At 42.4% G+C, this 19,199-nt stretch overlaps 1 protein-coding gene across 5 annotated transcripts in view; it reads right to left on the reverse strand.

The window, feature by feature from the left end:
• Positions 1-5,862: 5,862 nt before the first annotated feature.
• ZNF827 (zinc finger protein 827) overlaps positions 5,863-19,199 on the reverse strand; it is a 100,714-nt gene continuing 87,377 nt past the window's right edge. For 3 of the 5 annotated variants that reach the window (XM_048303822.1, XM_048303821.1, XM_048303824.1), the window contains exons 10-14: positions 17,780-17,951; positions 16,134-16,300; positions 13,048-13,239; positions 12,776-12,953; positions 5,863-9,984 (exon numbers count right to left, since the gene is read on the reverse strand). In XM_048303822.1, the coding sequence (XP_048159779.1) occupies positions 9,177-9,984; positions 12,776-12,953; positions 13,048-13,239; positions 16,134-16,300; positions 17,780-17,951 (1,517 nt within the window). In that variant the 3' untranslated portion in view covers positions 5,863-9,176. Of the gene's footprint in view, positions 9,985-11,335; positions 11,481-12,766; positions 12,954-13,047; positions 13,240-16,133; positions 16,301-17,779; positions 17,952-19,199 lie in introns of all 5 variants that reach the window. The other 2 variants (XR_007203668.1, XM_048303825.1) reach the window with 2 other exon arrangements.

The following is a 19,199-nucleotide window of genomic DNA, read 5'->3' on the forward strand; positions in this document are numbered from 1 at the left end:
CAGCAGATCTCAGAGGAGTCAGAGGTAAATAGCCTGGCTTTTTTGAGGTTACTAGAAAGAGCTGCAGAGCTAAGGGATTTCTTCCGAGTTTTTGGCCTGTCATGAATTGGCAGATGACTGGGGAGGAGGTAGTCCCTGGTCATTTGGCAGTGCCAAGAGCAAGCTTTGAACCATGCAAGCTTCTGGCAGGTTAGGAAACATTCCCACTAGACATTTCAGAGTCCTGGCCTCTTGGCTGCCAGTGACAGTTTTGGGTGATCTTTTTTATTTATATCTGGTCACTACCTCAGTTCCTCTCTTAGACTAGCCCAGGAAACAAAAAAAGTTCAATGGGAAACAGATTTTTCTGAACAGTACAAAACCATACCCCATCCGTTTTCTTCTGGCTCTCTAAATGTGGAGGATTCTTGAAATCCCTACCACCAAATAAGAGCCTGGATCCTTAACAAGCTATTGATTAGGTGGCAGAAAATACTAATGACAACACTCATGTGACTTGGGCTGCCAGTGGCCAATACAAAAGTTGAGGAACTGGCTATTAAAATGACAATCAGAAATCCTGATGGAGAGTGTCTAGTTTCTAAAGAATGCCCAGGAAAAATGCTCTGTGTACAGGATTTTGGGAACCAGATCCAAAGGCAGTCAGTCAGAACATGGCCAGTAGCCAGTTTGTCAGGAACCACAAAATCTGCTCCAGAGCAAATTCCTAGGTCTTTTAAAACTTGTCTGACAGCAAAACATTCCGCTGGAAGAAACCTCTGAGCAATCCCAGTTTATGGACTTTAATTTTTTAATTCTGCTTTCTTCTGAAGTTTAGTCAGTAGCATTTACCTGGAGAGCAGGATACTGGCTGGAAATGAGAAATGGAAGGGCTGATCTAGCAAGGTCAAAACCCCTTTACCACCTGTGGAAGTGAATTGTGAGCAGAATGAGCTTTTCATGAAAGGCCTAGAGGAAGGTAACAGCAATGTCCACAAGTACGAAGTGGTTGTAAAGCAGAGCTGCTCAGCCAAGTAAAAGCAGGTGCTTGGGAGAGCTTTAGATGGTGGTACACACATGCAGATGTGCACAAGAACCTTTTGCAGTGCACATGGCATTGTTTTCCTGTTAAAATTAACTGTGAATAAATATTTAATATGCAGTTGTTACCTTTAATAGACTTGCCACGGAAAAGTAACAATGTGAAAATGGGGAAGAAGACTGGCCTGGCTGAATAGGGAGGTTTTGGTGAACTCAGGGAAGAAAAAGAATTTCTGACCTTTGGAAGAAGGGGCAGGCAACTCGGGAAAAGTACAAGGATGTCACTAGGTCATGAAGACAGAAAATTAGAAAGGTGAAAGCTCAGCTACATCTCAACCTGGCCACCTCTGTGAAAGATAATAAATAAGTGTCTTTACTAATTCATTAATAACAGAGGGGCCTTGGAGGTCTTGTCCAAACAATGATTCTATGATTCTGTAAAGTACATTTATCCATAAAATATGATAGCCCAACTTTTGTGAAGTGCTTAAATTCACCCTTAATATTTTCCTGGTTTGAGTTGCTGGCTCTGTCTTAGAGAAATCTGTCACTTTGAGTAGGAATGAAACTTGACTGATGCAATCTTATCACAGTATCACCATATAAATGGATCTTATTTATTTTTAATTGAAATGTCAACTTAAAAGATGCAGTGCATATTTTTAAATCACACTGACATTATATTTAGATCTTTTCATTAAGTTCTGGGTATGCAGTCCCATTAAAAATAGGGACCTAAGTATAAAAACATGAAGTCTTAATGCTTACTTACTAAATATTCTGAGTGCAAGTGGGCATTGCTCTGGTAACACCTGTGAATAGAGCTATTCTGGTACATTTTAAAAGTGTCATTGGCATGAGTGACAGCCACCAATGTATTCATATTATTTCAGAATCCTGCTGATGGAAGGAGCTTTCCTGCAACTATTTACTTGCAATCCCATCCCATTTAAAATGTTTTTCCTGAGTTTCAGGAAAGAAAGAGCCAGTGATTTTTATTGCTAAAACAAGCACTGCTTCTAACTGTGCTGGAATGCAATTGCACACTACGTACTCGAAGTCTAGATACCAGGGAAGTGTTAATCCCTGCAGTCGAGGAATACCAGATGGGGATAGTTCATCTTAATTTATTTTGCTGGTTCTAGCCCTGAGCAGGGCCTAGCCCGGGCTCGTGTGGCAATTTGTGGCAACTCGAGGCAGTGAGAGCAAACTGGGAGAAACCTGCTCCTGTTCACTGATGCATACTTGCACCTATGGCTCCGAAGTCCTACTCACCCATGTGTGAGCACCTTAGTCACAGCTTTGACCCTCCCAACTGGCTTCCTGTTCAATCTCTTAAAAAACAAATTCTTCGGCCTGGCATGTGAATGAACATTCCAGGCTTAAATAGCAGGGAAAGAATCAAGAAAGTATTTGTTGCTTTGTTGACCAGCCAGGAAGCAAGGCCTATTTTTGGTTTTGGTCACTTTAGGCAGTGCTGCGAACATTGGCATGAAGGTCTAGGGCTCAGCGAGAGAACATTTTTCTCTTCTTTATTTAAACAGGCACATTGCCAGAAGAGTAACAATCCAAAGTTTACACTTGCAGTGAAATGCTGTCTGAGAAGTGCTGGAAAAAGAAAGGTGTGTGATAGAAAGTAGAGGTCCTAAAAGTAAAGCAGAGCAGAACTAAATGCAAACAGAAGAGGAACTTCTGCTACAGAAACTTGAAGCATTTTTTAATTAACTATAGCCTAAATTGGAGAAAAAAAAAGGGGGACGGGGAGCAGATTGACTTTTTTTTTTTTACAGTTGTGCCATATGTTGGTTTTAATCATGGTTAAGGTGGAGGAAAATGAAATGATTAAAAAAAACCCAAATGAAAACAAAGCAAAACCAAGCATGGAAAGCCCTTCCCCATTTTAAGCAGGGAAATAGGCTGCCAGAGGCTGGAAAAATAGTGCCATACTATCACTTGATGCTCTGCTCTTCTCCTGTACAGTTGTTGGGTTTTTGGGGGGGTTGCTTTCTTTTTCTTTTTTTCTTTTTAATAAAACATTTCCAATCAGTGCATTCCCCTACCCCTGCTACTGCTCAGCTCCAGCTCTAACTTTCCTTTCCTTGTCATATATGTAAATCAAGCCACTGCCAGGTTGGTCAAAGACAGGTGTGGAAGCCCAACAGCTGCATTTCCAGTGTAGTGCCTGGCATCCATCAACTGGATGGCTTTCTATGGTATGTTCCCAAGAGCTCTGCAAAGAGCCCAGCAGCCAGGTACAATCCTGGTCTTTGGTTCAGATGGAACCTGTGATCTCAGCCAAGGTCTGCCCCCACCCTTTTCCCAAGGGCTCTGGCTGGACACTGAGGCATCAGCTGCCCCATGTTCAAGGTTAGCTGTCACTTCAGGCATTTTTTCATTGCTTCTCTGGGAGTTTCTAAAACTTTGGTGCAAGGGAAGATGCCTTTTTCTTTTGCAGACTCCTTGAGTGCCCTGTGCTGGGCAGATGAGGTACCATTTGCTGCAGCTCCACAGACATCATGGTGGCTGACAGACTCCAGGCAGGAGTGATTGCCCTGGTGTTTTATTAGCTCCCAGAAAATATACAGCAGGGAAAGAGGCCATGCAGGCTCCAGCACCGTCTGTCTGAGCTCTGACCCCTCGGGCAAGAGGCTACATTGCTTTTACAGCCAGCACTTAACCTTGCTGCTGAGACTTGTCAACAAGGAGGCCAATTAGCAGCAGATAAGATGGTGGATGATATAATGCAGATGTCTGTCTGTTAGGAGCATAACTGGTGTATTTTTAACACAACAAGGATCTGAAAACACGACTCTGCATAAATGATGCTGTCCCCTCTACTGTAGAGAAGCATTCGCTACAGTAAAGTGTTACAGAAAATTGTAGGTTTGTTGGTTTGGCTTTTTCCCCCCACCCCAAAATTCTCTCTTAAAGTCTTGTTCTGCTGGGCTCATGATGACTGTGGCATGTGTAGGATAGTAAGAAATAACTGCTTGAAAAAATGCCAATTTTATTTTTTAAAACATATATTAAAAATGTACATAGATTCAGAATGAAAACAGGGCACTTCTTGTTTTGCTGAAAGGGTCAGTACACAACTGGAGCTGTTTTCTATAATCACACATGGAAATTGGAATATTATGAGAAAACACAGACTAGGGAAGTTTGAGTTAATTGATTAAAATCATGCAGGTCTACAAGCATGTTATAGCCACCTGCTGCAAAGGACTGGGGCTCCTTATCACATCTCAGCATGTCACACTAATACCCCTAATTTGGATGCACACTGGGGTTTTCTGTCAGACTAAAGCTACAGAGGCTGATTGCAGGCAGTTTATGTTTTGGTTGAGACTGGGCCTGATCTTTTAAACAAAAGCTTATCACATATGGCTCAAGGGCTGAAGACTTGCACTTAACTGCTAGCTGACTACTTAGGCAGTCAGGATAATTCAGTAGGATAATTCATCCCCCTCCCAGCTTAGTTTAAGTAATTCTGCAGTCTGGTTTTGGTGATTTAGAACTTACTTAAACAATTAAGCCACTTCTGCAGAGAATCACAGAATGGTTTGCATTGGAAGGGACCTTAAAGTCATCCAGTTCCAACCCTCCAGCCACGAACAGGGACACCTTCCACTAGACCAGATTGCTCAGAGTCCCCTTCAGGCTGGCCTTGAACATTTACAGGGATGGGGCTGCTCTGAGCATGATTTGCATGATTGCCTTTTAATTGCTAGGATAACTATTTATGTCTAGTGCAAAAAACTCCACAGAGAATATCACTGTATATTTTCTATTACAGATACAGTGTGGGAGGGAAGAGAAAGAGAGACACCACCTCCTCTTGAGAGACACCATGACTTACCAACTCTGTCAAAGCTTTTCTTTCAGCTAAGGAGTCAGCAGCAGAAGAGGAGCAGTGAATTCCAACACCTAGCCTGTTAACATCAACATGTACAAGGTACTGTTAAAGACCCTGAAAATTAGTATCCACACCTCAGCAGAAGTAACTGTAAGAAGTTTTTTCAGTTGATTAGACCTTAACACTGCTCTGAGGGAAAAAGGCAGTCCACATGTATTTAATGTTAACATTCATATAGGTGAGGATAATTCTTACCTAATGAACACCCAGATCTTTTCTTTCCTTGGTTAGTGTGTAAGTAGTCTAATTCCTTTTAGGATGTTGAGCATCTTTCCTTGTTCAGTTGAGTCAATAGTACCTTTGGTTCCTGGAAATTTGTCTGCCCTTAGGGTTTCCTTCTTTAGTGCCCTCTGTGCATTTTAATTATTCCAATAATTTCTGGTTAAAAACCCAGGTTTTTCAAAAATGCTGATAAAATGAGGACACAATATTTTTACAATTAAAAAAAAATTATTTTCATGACAATGTTTTAGTGCACTGTGTTCTTTTATTCACTGCTTAGCTCATCTTTAAGGAAGTTTCCCTGAGTTCCTTTGGGCTACTTCCAAGCAAGAGCAAGTCCACCAAACTACTGCTTAAGGAGCTGATTTTTTTGAAATGCATGACTGAGCAGAGTGCATGGAAGAGGAATTATCCCCATTGCAGAACTGAGCTGGAAGGTTGCTACAAGCACAGAGCCCACCGAGTAAAGTCCTGCAGCTGTCTTAGGGACTATTTGCTGTATTTCTTCATCAGGAGTGAGAGCCAGAGCTTTCCGTTTCAATTTCTAATTGAATTGAAGATTGATTTTTATTGGTAAGAAGAAAAAAGGGAGGATGTTATCTTCTTGTCTTGTAAGAGAACCCTTTCCCTTCCCCCTCCAAATCAACTCTAGCTATATTTAAGGTGAAAAAAAGAGAAGAAGGAAAACCAAAAAGAAACCAGAATATAGCCAACCTTTTTAATTAGAGTATATTGTACTTCCAAACTGGATACACTAGAAATTGGCAATGCAACATAAGATGCAAAGAAATATACCAGTTACTGTCAAAATGACCCTGTACAGCCTTATAATGCAAAAAGCTTTATACAATACAAATTTTTATTAATGTACACAAACCTTGACAGAATGATATTTGAACATAATACAACAAATAAAAAAAAAAAAGGAAAGAAAAAAGTGCTGAGAACTTCAACTGAATTACTGAATGGAAAAACACGCTAGTTTCATTAAAGAATGCATAGTGAAAACCAGTATGAAATTACCTTTATGGTGGGGGGGAATTTATCAGAACTGTTGGTCATTAATCAGTAGGGAGAACCTCTGAAGAACATTTCCTGTCTTTAGTCTTGAACTGCAAACCAATCATTTTAATATGCAAGAGCTCTGATAAATAGTGTATTTTTTTTTTCTTAAAAAAATAAAAACCTCCTAACACACTTTTCCTTACAGAGAAAACTTTTGTAACTTGCCAGAAAGAATGAATTTATCCTTTCCAAAGTGCTAAACAAATTTCCCAGATACACTAAACATTGCCAGGTCAGATACTGGTGCAGTGGAACATGGTTGAAACATGTGGCGGTCGCATGCGTGCAGTTCATTCTTGGAAGTTCCAGCCCTATTTAAATTGCCATTTGGTTTAGATACCGTGGCCTACAATAATATTCCTACTTCTTCTTCCTCCTGGACAGCTGTACTTTACCTGTAGTTGGTGTGAAAAATAAGCTTTTTGATTTGGGAGTGTTTGGTTTTCTGTGGTGTGGTCAGAGATGCGTGTGTGGAGTGTTTTACAGAACTGGTAGGGCTGCTGGATACAGATTACAGATTTCATGCTGTCGAGATAGTAACTATTTTATGCTCTGAGTACTTACCAACATAGTATTTTCTATTTTGTCTGTACTCCCAGGGAGGCGTGCCCAGGAGTTCTGATGGAGTAAAGCATGGTGAGCAGGGCCCTGAGTTAGGTAAGTTTACAAAGGTTTACACACAGTTTGGAGCAGATGGGTTTTCTTCACTGCAAAGACAGAACCGCCACGTGCTCGCTAGAATCAAAACTGTCTGCTGGAATGTAAACAAATGGTGACACTTTTTTGTCCTGTAATTAATAATGCCAAATGATAACCTGCTATGATTTTGGATATTTCCCCCTTGTAACTAGCTTCCAGTATGTTAACAGGAGTGCAGAGATTAGGATGTCCTCCCCGAACAGGAAGAATTTGGTCATGACAGTGGAGAATGTTTGGCCATCTCTGTACAAAACAAATGTAGGAATCTTGCAAATAGGTTAAAGTGATGCAAGTTTTGCATCCAAAAAGTCCTTCTACACAAGCTTCATTTAAGAACTAATGAAGACTGAGTTACATTTCTAGTTGTCCATATGGCTAAGAGCCCTTGTGGACAAGAAATGCCTTCCTGAACTCGGTCGTTGCTTTCCTGCTGTCACGAACAAGGGGTGGTTGGATGCCCCCATCCCACAACAACCTGCAGAGGAAGTTCCTTCAGGACAGCACGAGGGTGGGTGGGTAGATAGCATGAAAGATGTGACTCAGGGCACCTTCTACAGTGGCTTGGCCAAGGGACAGGGATGGGACTGTGGCAAAAGCTAGGTCAGACACTTCTAATAGCTGGTGAAAGACAGCCAGATCCAAATCCAAGAGACACCATGGAAAACAATAATTCAGTATGAAGGCATTCCTGTACATCACATGATCATTTGGAAATGCTTCACATTTTATACTTCCAATTGTAGAACAGTGTTTTTAATCCCAATCTTTCTTCCCGCATATTAAGTTGTCTAAGGAACAGAAATCAATTAACAGTCGGTTAGCTTCTCTTACATTAGGATCACTCTTGGCATTTTGAGATTAACAAAGGTTATACAACCAATCTGCATTTGCTTCTTCCTGCAATAAAGTGCTACATATAACATGTCATTTTAATGACCACGAGTAGGAGCATTAAATAAGTACAAAATTAGCTTCCTAGCAGGACACACTCTATCTGCCATCAACAGAAAGGAATAAAGTATTACTGATGACATGGAGGGGAGGGAGAGGACTGTCAAATTTGCAAGTACAGTTGAAATACTGAGGGTATAAAAGAGAACTGGATGGTTCCAAAAGCATTTTTTTATAGCTTTATATTTCAAAGAAGTTACTGGTACCTTTTCAAATAAACAGTCTTAATAACTTCAGCCCACAATTAGTTTTTAGTTTTTTTCTTTTTTTTTTTTTGCAAGTGAGAAACAAACTAGTGCAAGACTAAAGCACTGTGCAAAACTGCCTTTTTTTTTTTTTAGTCTGAGTATTTATACCCAGAATTTATCCATACCCTTTTTTAAATCCCCTTGTTGGATTTTTTTTTTCCACCATAGAATTCTAGTTATACAAGTTGTTCCTGCAAACTAAAAGGTAACCACTGCATAATACAGTATATATATAATATTTATATGCCCTTTTAAAACAAAAGATGTATGCTGTGGCCCAGAGGCAGGTGTTTGTCACACCTGTGTAAGAGCTGAGAATTGGGCCTGCTGTGTGGGTGTGTGGGCTGCACACACTGCTTGTGTGTGTGGACTGACACACACTTTTCATTGTCATGCTCTCATCCTGCAGTGCTGAAAGCAACTTTTTTCCTCATCAGTTCTACCCCAAATTCTCAAACCTTGACAACTGAGTACAAGGCATCAAACAACTAAAGGAAGCTGCAAACAGCACTGAAATAATACACCAGTTCTCCCCCTGCCCTGCCCCAAACATGGCTCCTTCTACAGCTCCACAGTCCAGGGGGAGGCAGGGGAAAGGCAGGGAGCGAGTGTGTGAAAAGGGGAAAAGAAGAATGATTAAATAAGCCAGTCCAAGGGATGTGCAAAAGCAATGTCATGGCACACTACAGGCAGACTCTCTTCCACACACCCGCACGCACACAAAGCCCAAAAATAAAATGCATCAATATGTCATCTTACAAGTGCTGATTGCCAATAAGGACACTCTTCTTTTTTCAGCTTAACAAGACAAAATAGTTTCTTAGATAAGAGTACTGGGAACATGCCTCTGAAGGTAGAAGTATGCAGTAGATCACCTCTTGGAGATTTAATAAAGCAGCTTTCATGTCAATGCAATAAGTATACACACAGAGCCATTTGCTAAACCTTACTAATGATATAGTACAAGTGTTCGTTACCTCTTAGGGCTACGTTTTGCAGCAATGTGTAACCTGCTGGGTTTGTTGGGGGATTTTTGGTACAGAATGCAACTGCCCTCAGACAGTTTCTGCCCTTTCTGTTAGTCCAAGGTAGGCAAGGAAGGAGTGTTTAGGTGAAGAGGCACCTCCCGGAGCAGTCTGAGGTCTGGGTGGATGGAATGTGAGATCGTAGTGGTTTTTGGGGAAAAACATTGTTAAAGGAATAAGGTGGGCAAACTCTGAGTTCCAGTATTTATCAAAGCACAGCGAAGTGCCGTTGATGGCCAAGGCTTTCACTGCCAGGTTTGGCTCTGCCCCACTGCCGTGTGCGGCTGACATAGCTACTGTTTGCAGAGCCTGGGAGGCAGACATAACTGAGAGGGGTGACAGAAGGTTCCTGGAGCTGTTCACTGGTAGGAGTGGACTGGCTTCCTTGGAGGTTGAATACTGGCCCTTCTTCTCCTCTTCGGAGCAGTCCCCATTCTGGTGCTTCTTCACGTGGCGGCTGAAGACAAAAGGGTGGGTAGTCTTGAACAGGCACTCGTCGCAGCTGAAGGTCTGGCGTGGAGCGTGCTTCAGTTTCTTGTGCAAGTTGAGATTGTCTTTGCGTTTGCAGCTGTAGCTGCACTGGTCACAGTGAAAAGGGCGCTCGCCGGTGTGGACACGCACGTGCTCGATCAGCTTGTTGGCCGTCTTGGACAGGTAGCCACACTGGTCACACTTGTAATGGTTGCCAAGGCGGTGCTCACGGATGTGCATCTCCAGCTCCAGCTGGTTGGCTTTCACTGTCTGGCAGATCCGACACTTGTACTCCATCTTGTAGTGAGTCTTCAGGTGGCACTCCATGGCTGCGGGGCGGTTCGTGGAGTAGATGCAGAACGGGCACCTGGTAACACAGCAAGGAAGGGCAGGGACAAAGAAAAGAGGAGTCACTCAGCTGGCAGACCTGCATTCCTGCTTTAACCCTGTCACTCACCCCTTTCTGACCTACTAAGGAAGAAAAAAAGGCACTCAGTTCTCCCTGTGAAGCCTCTTTCCAATATTTGCTTCACCTTGACACATCTCTGTTTAGAGGAGGTTTGCCCATTTAATGGCATTCCTAGGGAAACACTGATTCACTCTGAAGAAACATCCCTTTAACCTTCTGGCTTACCTTGATGGGGTCTTCCCCCAAAGCAGGCTGGGGAGTGCAGGGTGGGTGACTGATGCACAGGTACCTTGTGTAACGATTCCTAGTGTTTGCATGAAGTCACTTTGGCCATTTTTTCCATTAAGAAGTGGTTTAAAGTGAGTGTTTACAAATGAGTATGAAAGCAGCTGTTTAAGTAAAGATGGAATAAACTTGTAATACCACATGTACAGTGAAGGCTTAGGAAATCCCTTTTATGCGACCTTGAACAACAAGCTCGCTGGGTATCCTGCTACAGGAACAGCTGAAAGCCAGGCTGTTAGGATGATTTGTAGGGACTCCCATTTCTGGGAGATGAGCTAGCCATGCTGAAAGGGGCGTGTGCTTGGCAGTGTTTGCCTACAGCCGCCTCTGCCATGGCAGGAATGGCTCCTGTGTAGGAACAGGATGTGGGTTCTGCTTACTCACAGCAGCAAGCATCCGGCCCAGGGTGGACATGGCAAAGGGCCTCACCCCAGTTCCTGAGTCAGGAGGGGCTGAGAAGGGTAGAGGAGGGAATCATGGAAGCTTGGAAAGAAGCCTGAGCTGTACGCTGAACAAGCCTGGACACACCCGCTGTTGCTTGGTGCAGCTGAGAGGAAGTTGGTGGGGACAGCTCCCTGCCAGGGATCTCTGCTGTACTGAAGCAAGCATACAGCCTTCCACGTGGAATTGGTGAGCTCAGAGAGCAGGGCTGGATAAAAACTTACAACTAAGGAACCTGGCTACTGTCTTCCAACATCCCAGCTGCCACGCATCTGCATTCACTGTTTAGCAGGTCTGCTAATTGTCTTCTGTCATTTTGGAAAACTTCTAAGCAGAGATCCACTCTATGTGTGTTTTCCTTGCTACATTTGGGTGCACATAAAGGTTTAATATTAATCTACAAGCTAATCAAGAGATTTTTTAGGAAAGTGAGTAATAACAGGAGGACAAAGAGATACTAAAACACCTGGACAGTTCTCCTGATGCACATCAAGCACTCTGATCCAGAGAGGGAGCCTGTCACTGAGGTTTCTAATGTGATTATCTCTTGCACCAGAGGACTTGGCTGTCAATGCACACATACCTCTCCTGGGCTGGGTGCTCTCTGGATCAGAATCTCAGATTTTGACCTGGAGCTGGAAGAATCATGTTTTTTTTCTCTTCCCCCACAGCAAACAGGAGACAGAAAAATACAATTTACTTAGATCTCTTCAGGCTCTTCTGGATGCCTTAAAAAAAAATAAATCAGAGCTTTTTCTTAGATGCAGCTTTCAAGGTACCTAATTATCACTTGAGTTGGGCAGGAATACAGACTGAGAAACCCATTCTGTCAGGAAGACTTGAGTCATAGGTCATGGTTTTTCCTTGGTAAATAGAAGAGATTTTATGCAGCTTAAACCAAATGTGCATTAGACAACTGGTCTGTATGTCCAAGGCAGACATCTCATCGTTCTGGCACACTATTTGTTTCTCAATCTGGTCTTCTTCCCAGATTCAGTCATCTCATCTCAAGTGACCACAGATCCCAGTCTGTGGAACTACTGAGCTGGAGACCAGAGGCTGCCTGGCAAACAGGACCAGTTTTCCAAAGCTGCAGGGCAAACCAAGGGAGCTGTGCGCGGTAACATTGAACGTGGCGCGCTCCTCATGTCCCAGCCACAGTGCACTGAAAACATCAGCTGCTCAGCAAGAGCAACAGAAGCTGGGAGCCCTGTGCTGAACCCTAGCTGGGCTCCAAGTGGTTCCAGCTTTTTTTCCTGCAGCAGCTAGAACAAACAGAGACCAGGGCCGTGCCTCTTTCATAACGTCACACTGCCTGCCCAGAGAGCAAGCATATGGCCCCAGCAATCCCTCCTTCCCCTCAGGGGTCTGACTTTGACATGAGGGCATTCTCTAGAAACACTGCTCTGCACCAAAAGACCTTAAAGGACACCACCACAGCCAAAACCAAAGGGCTTTTTTTCTTAAAAGACTGTATTACTCATTACATGTTAATTTATACAGTAGTGATTATTGTGGGGCATGCAAACAAAGCAGAAAGCATCCAAGTTCTTCATTCTTGGAGAGAAATGACTTTGCATTTGAGTACACAAAGGCTATAACCTTTAAGGTTGTAACTTCATACCTAGTTGCAGAGGCTGTACAGGATTTAGTTTCTTTGAGCCAGGTGCAAAACAGAGCCTGTGCTGGGTGCTTCTTTTTGCTTCGATGCTTTGAAAAAAAACCCTTAGTCTGCCTAAAGCTCTTTGTAGTGCTGCCTCATTCTCTGTAGGACCCATCACACACTGTCTCCTCTTTGACTTGAAAACGGGAAGGACCATAGTTTGTTACAGCTCCTCTGCTGCTAGTTTACCAATCTGCTATAATGATGCAAGCCTGACAGGCCTTGGGTCATCTAAATACAAGGAAGCCCCAAATCTGGATTCTTAATTAACCAACCCTTTCTGACTGACTTCCTTTTGTCCTATCCCCACAGTATTAAGGTGCTTAACACAGTAAAAGTTTGTGTACTTGCTTTCCTTACTTGAGCCCACCGGTGGGGACAGTATGGCATTTCTTGTGCTCCAGTAATTGCTCAGGTGTCTTCATGAACTTGTGGCACACATCACACTCAAACATTCGTGTGATCAGGTGGATTTGCAGGTGACGTTCAAACATGTTTTTTGTTTTGCAGACAAAGTTACAGAAAACACATTCAAAGCCTGAAAAATAGAACAGGGAAACTCAGTCCTTACACTGTGGCCAGGTCAACTGCATAGAGAGTGAAAGCTTGTATTTGTTAAAGAGTGTTTTTACCTTTCTCTGACTTCTCTTCAGTGTTCACTGAGGTCTGACTACCAGGCACTACAGAAATGACCAGCAGGTTGTTTGACCCCTTGTTTTTTGGGGTTATATCTGCATCTTCTTTGCTGTTGGCAGAGTCGCTTAGTGCTGACAGCGAAGATGAAGATGGACTGTTAGATTCACTGGGTGTCTTCCTCTCTTCAGCTGTAAAACAAAGAGCAAATAACTAATTCAGCAGATTAGATGGAGTCTCCATGATTCTGTTTTAAATTTCAGGAAGACTTACCTTTAAAGTTAATTCAAAACAGGTCTGAAATTAATTGAAATGATTAAAAAAAACATTGTTGGGCCTCCTTCCTTTTTATTAGTGTTTAACCACAGTACATCTCTCAGTTTATCCTGCAATTGAGTGTTTCTGTGATGGTAGTGGGAAGGGATCATGCAATTCTACCTTATTACTGGACTGAGAAAAACGTCAAGAAAACACTTTGACTACTATAGTTCAAAAACTATGAAAACTTGTCACTTAGGAAATAGAATTTCTGTAGGTTTGGGGTGCAAAAACCTACCAATCCAAGCTAAACTTCCCCCACCTTTCCATTTATGTGGGTCCAGTGGGTAAATCTGGGATGAAGGGTGAAGGAGAATAATCTCAGTCATTGTACTGAAGAGCATCCTCAGTAATCATTGCAGAGGTTACAGCATGGTCTCAAGATTCATGTGTTTTTATTAGGATCTCCTTCTAAAGGTAATTGAAAAGCATGTTATTTAACTGGACCTAGAGATAAAGGTTCATTATGAAAGAAAGCATCAGAGCTTCCTTATGTGTGCAATAAATGTATGAAGTCTAAATCCCAAACCCTATCACACACTAAAACTGAGCAAGAGGGAGAGTTCCCATATGAGAACTGCCATGAGCCAAAGAGGCAATGATGGGCAAATTATTCCCTCCCACCCGTGTCCTGGTTCAATCAGAGCTGTGTTAAAAGGAGACTTCACTAAAACTTCAAATTCTCCATGTGATACAGATCGAGGCCTCTGCAAACACCAGCACCTGTGTACTTAACTTTAAACTGACGAGTGGCACCTTTAAGATAAAAACCTAGGAATGCACTAATGAAATCTGATGACCTGAGCTGCCAATAGGGAGGATGACTGGATATCATACAGAAAGATTCACTGACTTCGGGGACCAGAGTAATAGAAATGGAATGAAATTTAATAGCACAGAGGACAAGGTTATGACCTAAAGGACCAGTAACAAGAACTTTTGCTACAAATGAGAAGTGCTTAAGATGGAAACAGTCCAGGAAAACAAAAGTAGAATTTGAGCAGAACACGGGATGAACATGAACAATCAGTGTTGGGGAGCTTTCAAGGAAGGTAAATGTGATCACAGAAAGTTATTGTGTGACCTATTCCCAGTAGCTGCTGTTGGTTTGCACTGCCACCACTGCTTATTTCATTTCACCATGTACAGCTGTGATTGCATATGTCCAGAGCAGGCATTCCAACAAGAACATATGCAGTGAGGGATTGGTACAGCAGGAAAACTGTGTTCTGTATAGGAAAAGGCTCAGTGTACATTTAGAGGGGGGAGTGGTGCTCTCCAGAAATGTACTAAGGGAATAAATACTGTGGAAGGAAGGATGAAAGGTGGACTGCTGTTTCAGATAAAGGGCAGTTCTGGCGCAAGAACAACGTACGTGTATTCTGATTATCACTAAGACACACACTGGAAATTTTAAAAAGGTCCCTAATCTTTAATGCAAGAAAGTCTACAGCTGCCTGACTCTAGTTTTTTAAAACAATGATACTTCTTAGAAGGCATATGTCATATCCTCACAAACAGTCCCTTTATGACCTGGTAACACCACAGGGTAAGGAACTGGAGTCAAGTGACCCAGAAAACCCATTCTATTTTTTACTCTGTATTTGCCATATGTGTGAGCATTTGGCTGAATCACCAGCTGAGTGGCTCAGTTGGGCAGGGTGAAGGAAGAACAAGGGGGTTTTGCCTATCTTCAAAAGACAAGTAGCAGTTTCAATCTTTTTGCCACAACAGGAAAATACAGCAGAGCACAGCTCACTTTTGAGCTCTGAGGCTTTTTGCATAGCTATGGGTGGTGTTTCTCATTTGCCTTGAACTCCTCTTTATGAAATGAAGTAGTGCTGAGAGCTATACTGGCATAAAATCCCTTGAGAGCTTTCCAGTAGTTCATATGTCTGTAGTTACATTTAAATTATATATCTGTGAACACAACCAATTGTATTCTTCTTCCCCTTCTTCATCCCTCCTGTTTTCCCAATTTTATTCCTGGTAGGACAGGAAAAGCAATTTAGCGATGGAAAAGTTGTGCTGGATGCAATTCAGGTTCTGTATTGTAAACACAACAGTGAGTAGTTTGTGGCAGAAAAATGCTTCTACCTGGTCTTATAAGAGAAATTAATTAAAAGGATTCCCATTTTCTTCTCCTTTAATTATGCCAGACTTCATTAGTTGGACTAAGCATATGGACCTTGTTTGAAACATCCTTGGCTATTAAGTGAGCAGGACCAGGGAGCGAGCACGACCCGTTCTGCTGTTTAATATACAGTTACATTTATGGTATTGCTGAATCACAGTGTCAACTAAACATCAGCATGAAATTCCAAACTGATGGACTGTGGGGGCAAACATAGCGAAGAGCAACGCTCAAAATAATGTTTATTTCAGACTTACAGCCAGGTATGCACAATTAGGCCCTCAAAGTCACCTTACCATCGCTGAAGTCAAAGCAGGATTTTGATGAAATAGTAAACCAGTCAGAAAAACACATGAAATATGCTGACTCCAACAGGGGAGGAGATTTGGGGGATAAGAAGAATAGGAAGAAGAAGGGCTAAGTAGTCCTTCATTTATTTCACTCAGCTTGAAAATTGATCTGCACTACCAGATTATTTGCCTGGCTGGAGTCCAATTCACTTCAACTTTGAGAGATCAGGCCTTAATTAGCAAGCATTTCAGTGAAAGTAGAGTGCTAATGGGAAGTGTGAAGGTTGCACCTAAAAAGCAAGGAAGAGAGAGATCACTGCAGCTAGGAGAGAGGGATCATCACCTGTGTGCTTGTTGTTGACATGAGCCTTCATATCTGCCTCTTCCATAGTGACAAAATCGCATGCCGTGCAGCAAATGGAGAACATCCACTGCTCCTTATCCACGTGGAGGGACATATGACTGACAAACTGGACATTCATCTCCGTCTCAAACCCACACACATGGCAGCTGCAGGCAGAAGAGAATTCAAGAGTCAGAAACATTAAAAAAGAAACCACAAACAGAAGCCTATTGCCTTTCCCCAAATTTGCAAGAGGAAACTCATGACACAGTTTTCTGCTCTTCCTCGCTGCTCAATGTTCACTGCAAAATTCTTTTGTCTGCTGAACTGCCTTTGAACTGATAGCCATGCCAATGTGATTAAGGGCAGGCACAATGCAACAATCCTGTACGTGCTATAATGATGCTAAATAATCATAAAGTTAATTAAAAACTACAGATTCCAGATGCTGTGCATCACCTAACCGATTCCTTTGGGCAATAAGAGGCACTGCAGCTTTGCCAAGATGTTTAGTACAGCTGATACACTGACACACAGAGAGCTTGCTGCACACTCCAGGAATGATTTTTGAGCCCTGGAATGGTTCCCATGCCAAACTGGGATCTTGTGCAAAACTGCCTGGCAGTTCCAGTGTAAGCAAGTAAAAATGGGTTCAAACATTTCTTATGCTTGACTGGAAAACAGCAGTCTTCAGCTATGCGAATAATTAGCAGGGATACAGATTTTGCAGCCAGCACATAAACAGAGTGATACTGAGAGGCAGTGGAAAGGACCCTTTAATTTAACTTTCTTTGCAGCGTCCTCCTCTTGCTTTGATTAGGCCATTAACACTTAAAACAAGCCAGAAAGATTGGAAAAGGCATATACTCCAGGGCACTATTTTGCTTTCCCAAGGCGAAGGACTAGATAATCTAATCCAGCAGGTCTCATTCATTTCTTACTTCTATGATTTTGTAATTAAATCTGCTCTTGGCACTTTGACTAAAAGTGAGAGTGATTTGGTAATCTGCTTGGCCACTAGAGTGCACATCACAGTTTGCAGAGCGCACAACAGTGCATACAACAAGAAGAATGTCTGAATATCCATTTTATCTGGGCAGTTCCTTTCAATTTTTCAGGCAAGTTCTCATTAAGGTTTTCTTTCTTTGATCATGTTGTTCACAGAATGTATAAACCTCTAGCAAACAGAGGAAATGTGTAGACTGATTTAACAAGTCTTGATACAGTTTTGGACTATTTGATTTCACGGATTTGGCTGAAGACAAGGGAACTATTGGAGGCAACTGGAAGAACAGGGCTTTAGATTTGCTATGAATCCGTGTACATGACGGGATGTTTCCAAACACAAAACTTAAAGGAACACTGCTTAAAAAGTTAGAGAGGCTTCTAAGAGCACAGCTGCCTCACAAAGCCATTTAAAAAAACCAACCCCACAGCAAACCCCTGAGTCCTTCCCAATGGCCAGCCAAGTCAAACAGCACACGGCAGCCAGCCGGGGTTCACTGCTCAGCCTAAGCCAGATACGGGCAAGACAAATACTTCAATCAAGGCTCCAACCCCGCAGCACCAGAAGCGTGGCCCTGTCACATGTCCTCAGCAGGCACACGAGACAGTATGTAGTGCACAGCCCTCGTCTGAGTGCTCACCTGTAGTAATAAGGGTGCTTCTTTCCATCGCTGCCCTCGGCCGTGACGGCGCTGACGATGTCCTCGGTGTCGGTGCTCACCAGCTTCACAGAGTGCACAGTCAGGTGCTGGTTCAGGTTAGCACGGCACTTAGCAGCATAGGGGCACAAGTGGCATTTGTATTTTCTCTCTTCTGAAAAAAGGAGCAGAGAGATGTGAGTGTGTACCTCAGTCTGAAGCCAGCTTCTTTGAAAGCTGCCAGTAACCAAGCGTGCATTCCTTTGGGTTTCTCCAAGCGGCTTTCAGGATGAGGTACTTGGGAAGCTCGACATTTTAGAAGTTTATAGGAGTTCACAGCAATTACTAAAAAAAAAAACCCAAATAAAAATAAAAACCCAAACTATTTGAAGATAGTTTAGGACAAGCTTTTTTAATTTGCTCTACCACTTATAGTCAGATAATATGAAGCCTTTATAAACTGGAAAACTGGGACAACTGCTGTTCTGGGAGCTGCAGCAAAGCCAGTGGAGAAACAGGTCAATAGTCTACAACTACCTCCTTTACCCAGCATCTTCTATTTGATTTTTGGGCTTGTTGAGGTTGCCCATATGACTTGCAGAGAGCTGGTAGTTGATGATTTTATATTAAAATCTGAGAGTAGAAGGAAGTGGAACATTGTATGTCGTTAGTCCAGTTCCAAAAATAAACTAATGAAAAAGCTCATTCAAAGAGCAGTTGAAAGAAATAAACTAATTCCTTGTGAGTTTCTGATGCTTTACAATTTTTAATATTCCTCCTTTTTATTTTAAGTTAAACATTTTTAGATCCTGGCAGCACAGTTTTGTGTGCATGCCAGGCTGCATTTTGGGAAGGGTTGATTAAAATAACCAAACATTACATCAGCTTTTACAACCTTTTCTTTGAGGACCTGCTGCTCTAAAATTGAAATATAATGCTACAAGCATGAGGGGAAAGGCATTCCATAAAGCAGCTTAGGACTAAGGAAACCCCACTAGACCATGGAGCATCCTGAGCCTTTTCAGGATGGCTCTGCTGGATGGCTCAACATACAGTGGCATTATACCAACAGGATTTCTCAGCACTACATGGGAAATTCTTGCTTCCAAGTGTTATTTTGTGCAGTGCACCTCAGCAGGCTGACAGAGTGCATCTTCCATATAAAAACTCTGTCTCAGCTGATTTGAAGCTGATTTGCTTTAAGAAAGTTGATATGTTGTTGAACAACTCCTGTTCCTCTCAGCACTGTATGATGAGAGCAAAGATGAATGAGTTATTCAATCCTTTCAGTTTCACAAATCTGAAACACCAAGGCCAAATCTTCTGTTGTTCAGTGACATTTAAGAAGTTCATCAGGTGAACGATGTTTTTGTCCAAAAAACCCCTAAATCCATCCAAAAAAAAGGCTGTGCCTTCTCTTCAG

The sequence above is a fragment of the Corvus hawaiiensis genome, chromosome 5 (assembly GCF_020740725.1).
Source record: "Corvus hawaiiensis isolate bCorHaw1 chromosome 5, bCorHaw1.pri.cur, whole genome shotgun sequence".
Taxonomy (NCBI): Eukaryota; Metazoa; Chordata; class Aves; order Passeriformes; family Corvidae; genus Corvus; species Corvus hawaiiensis.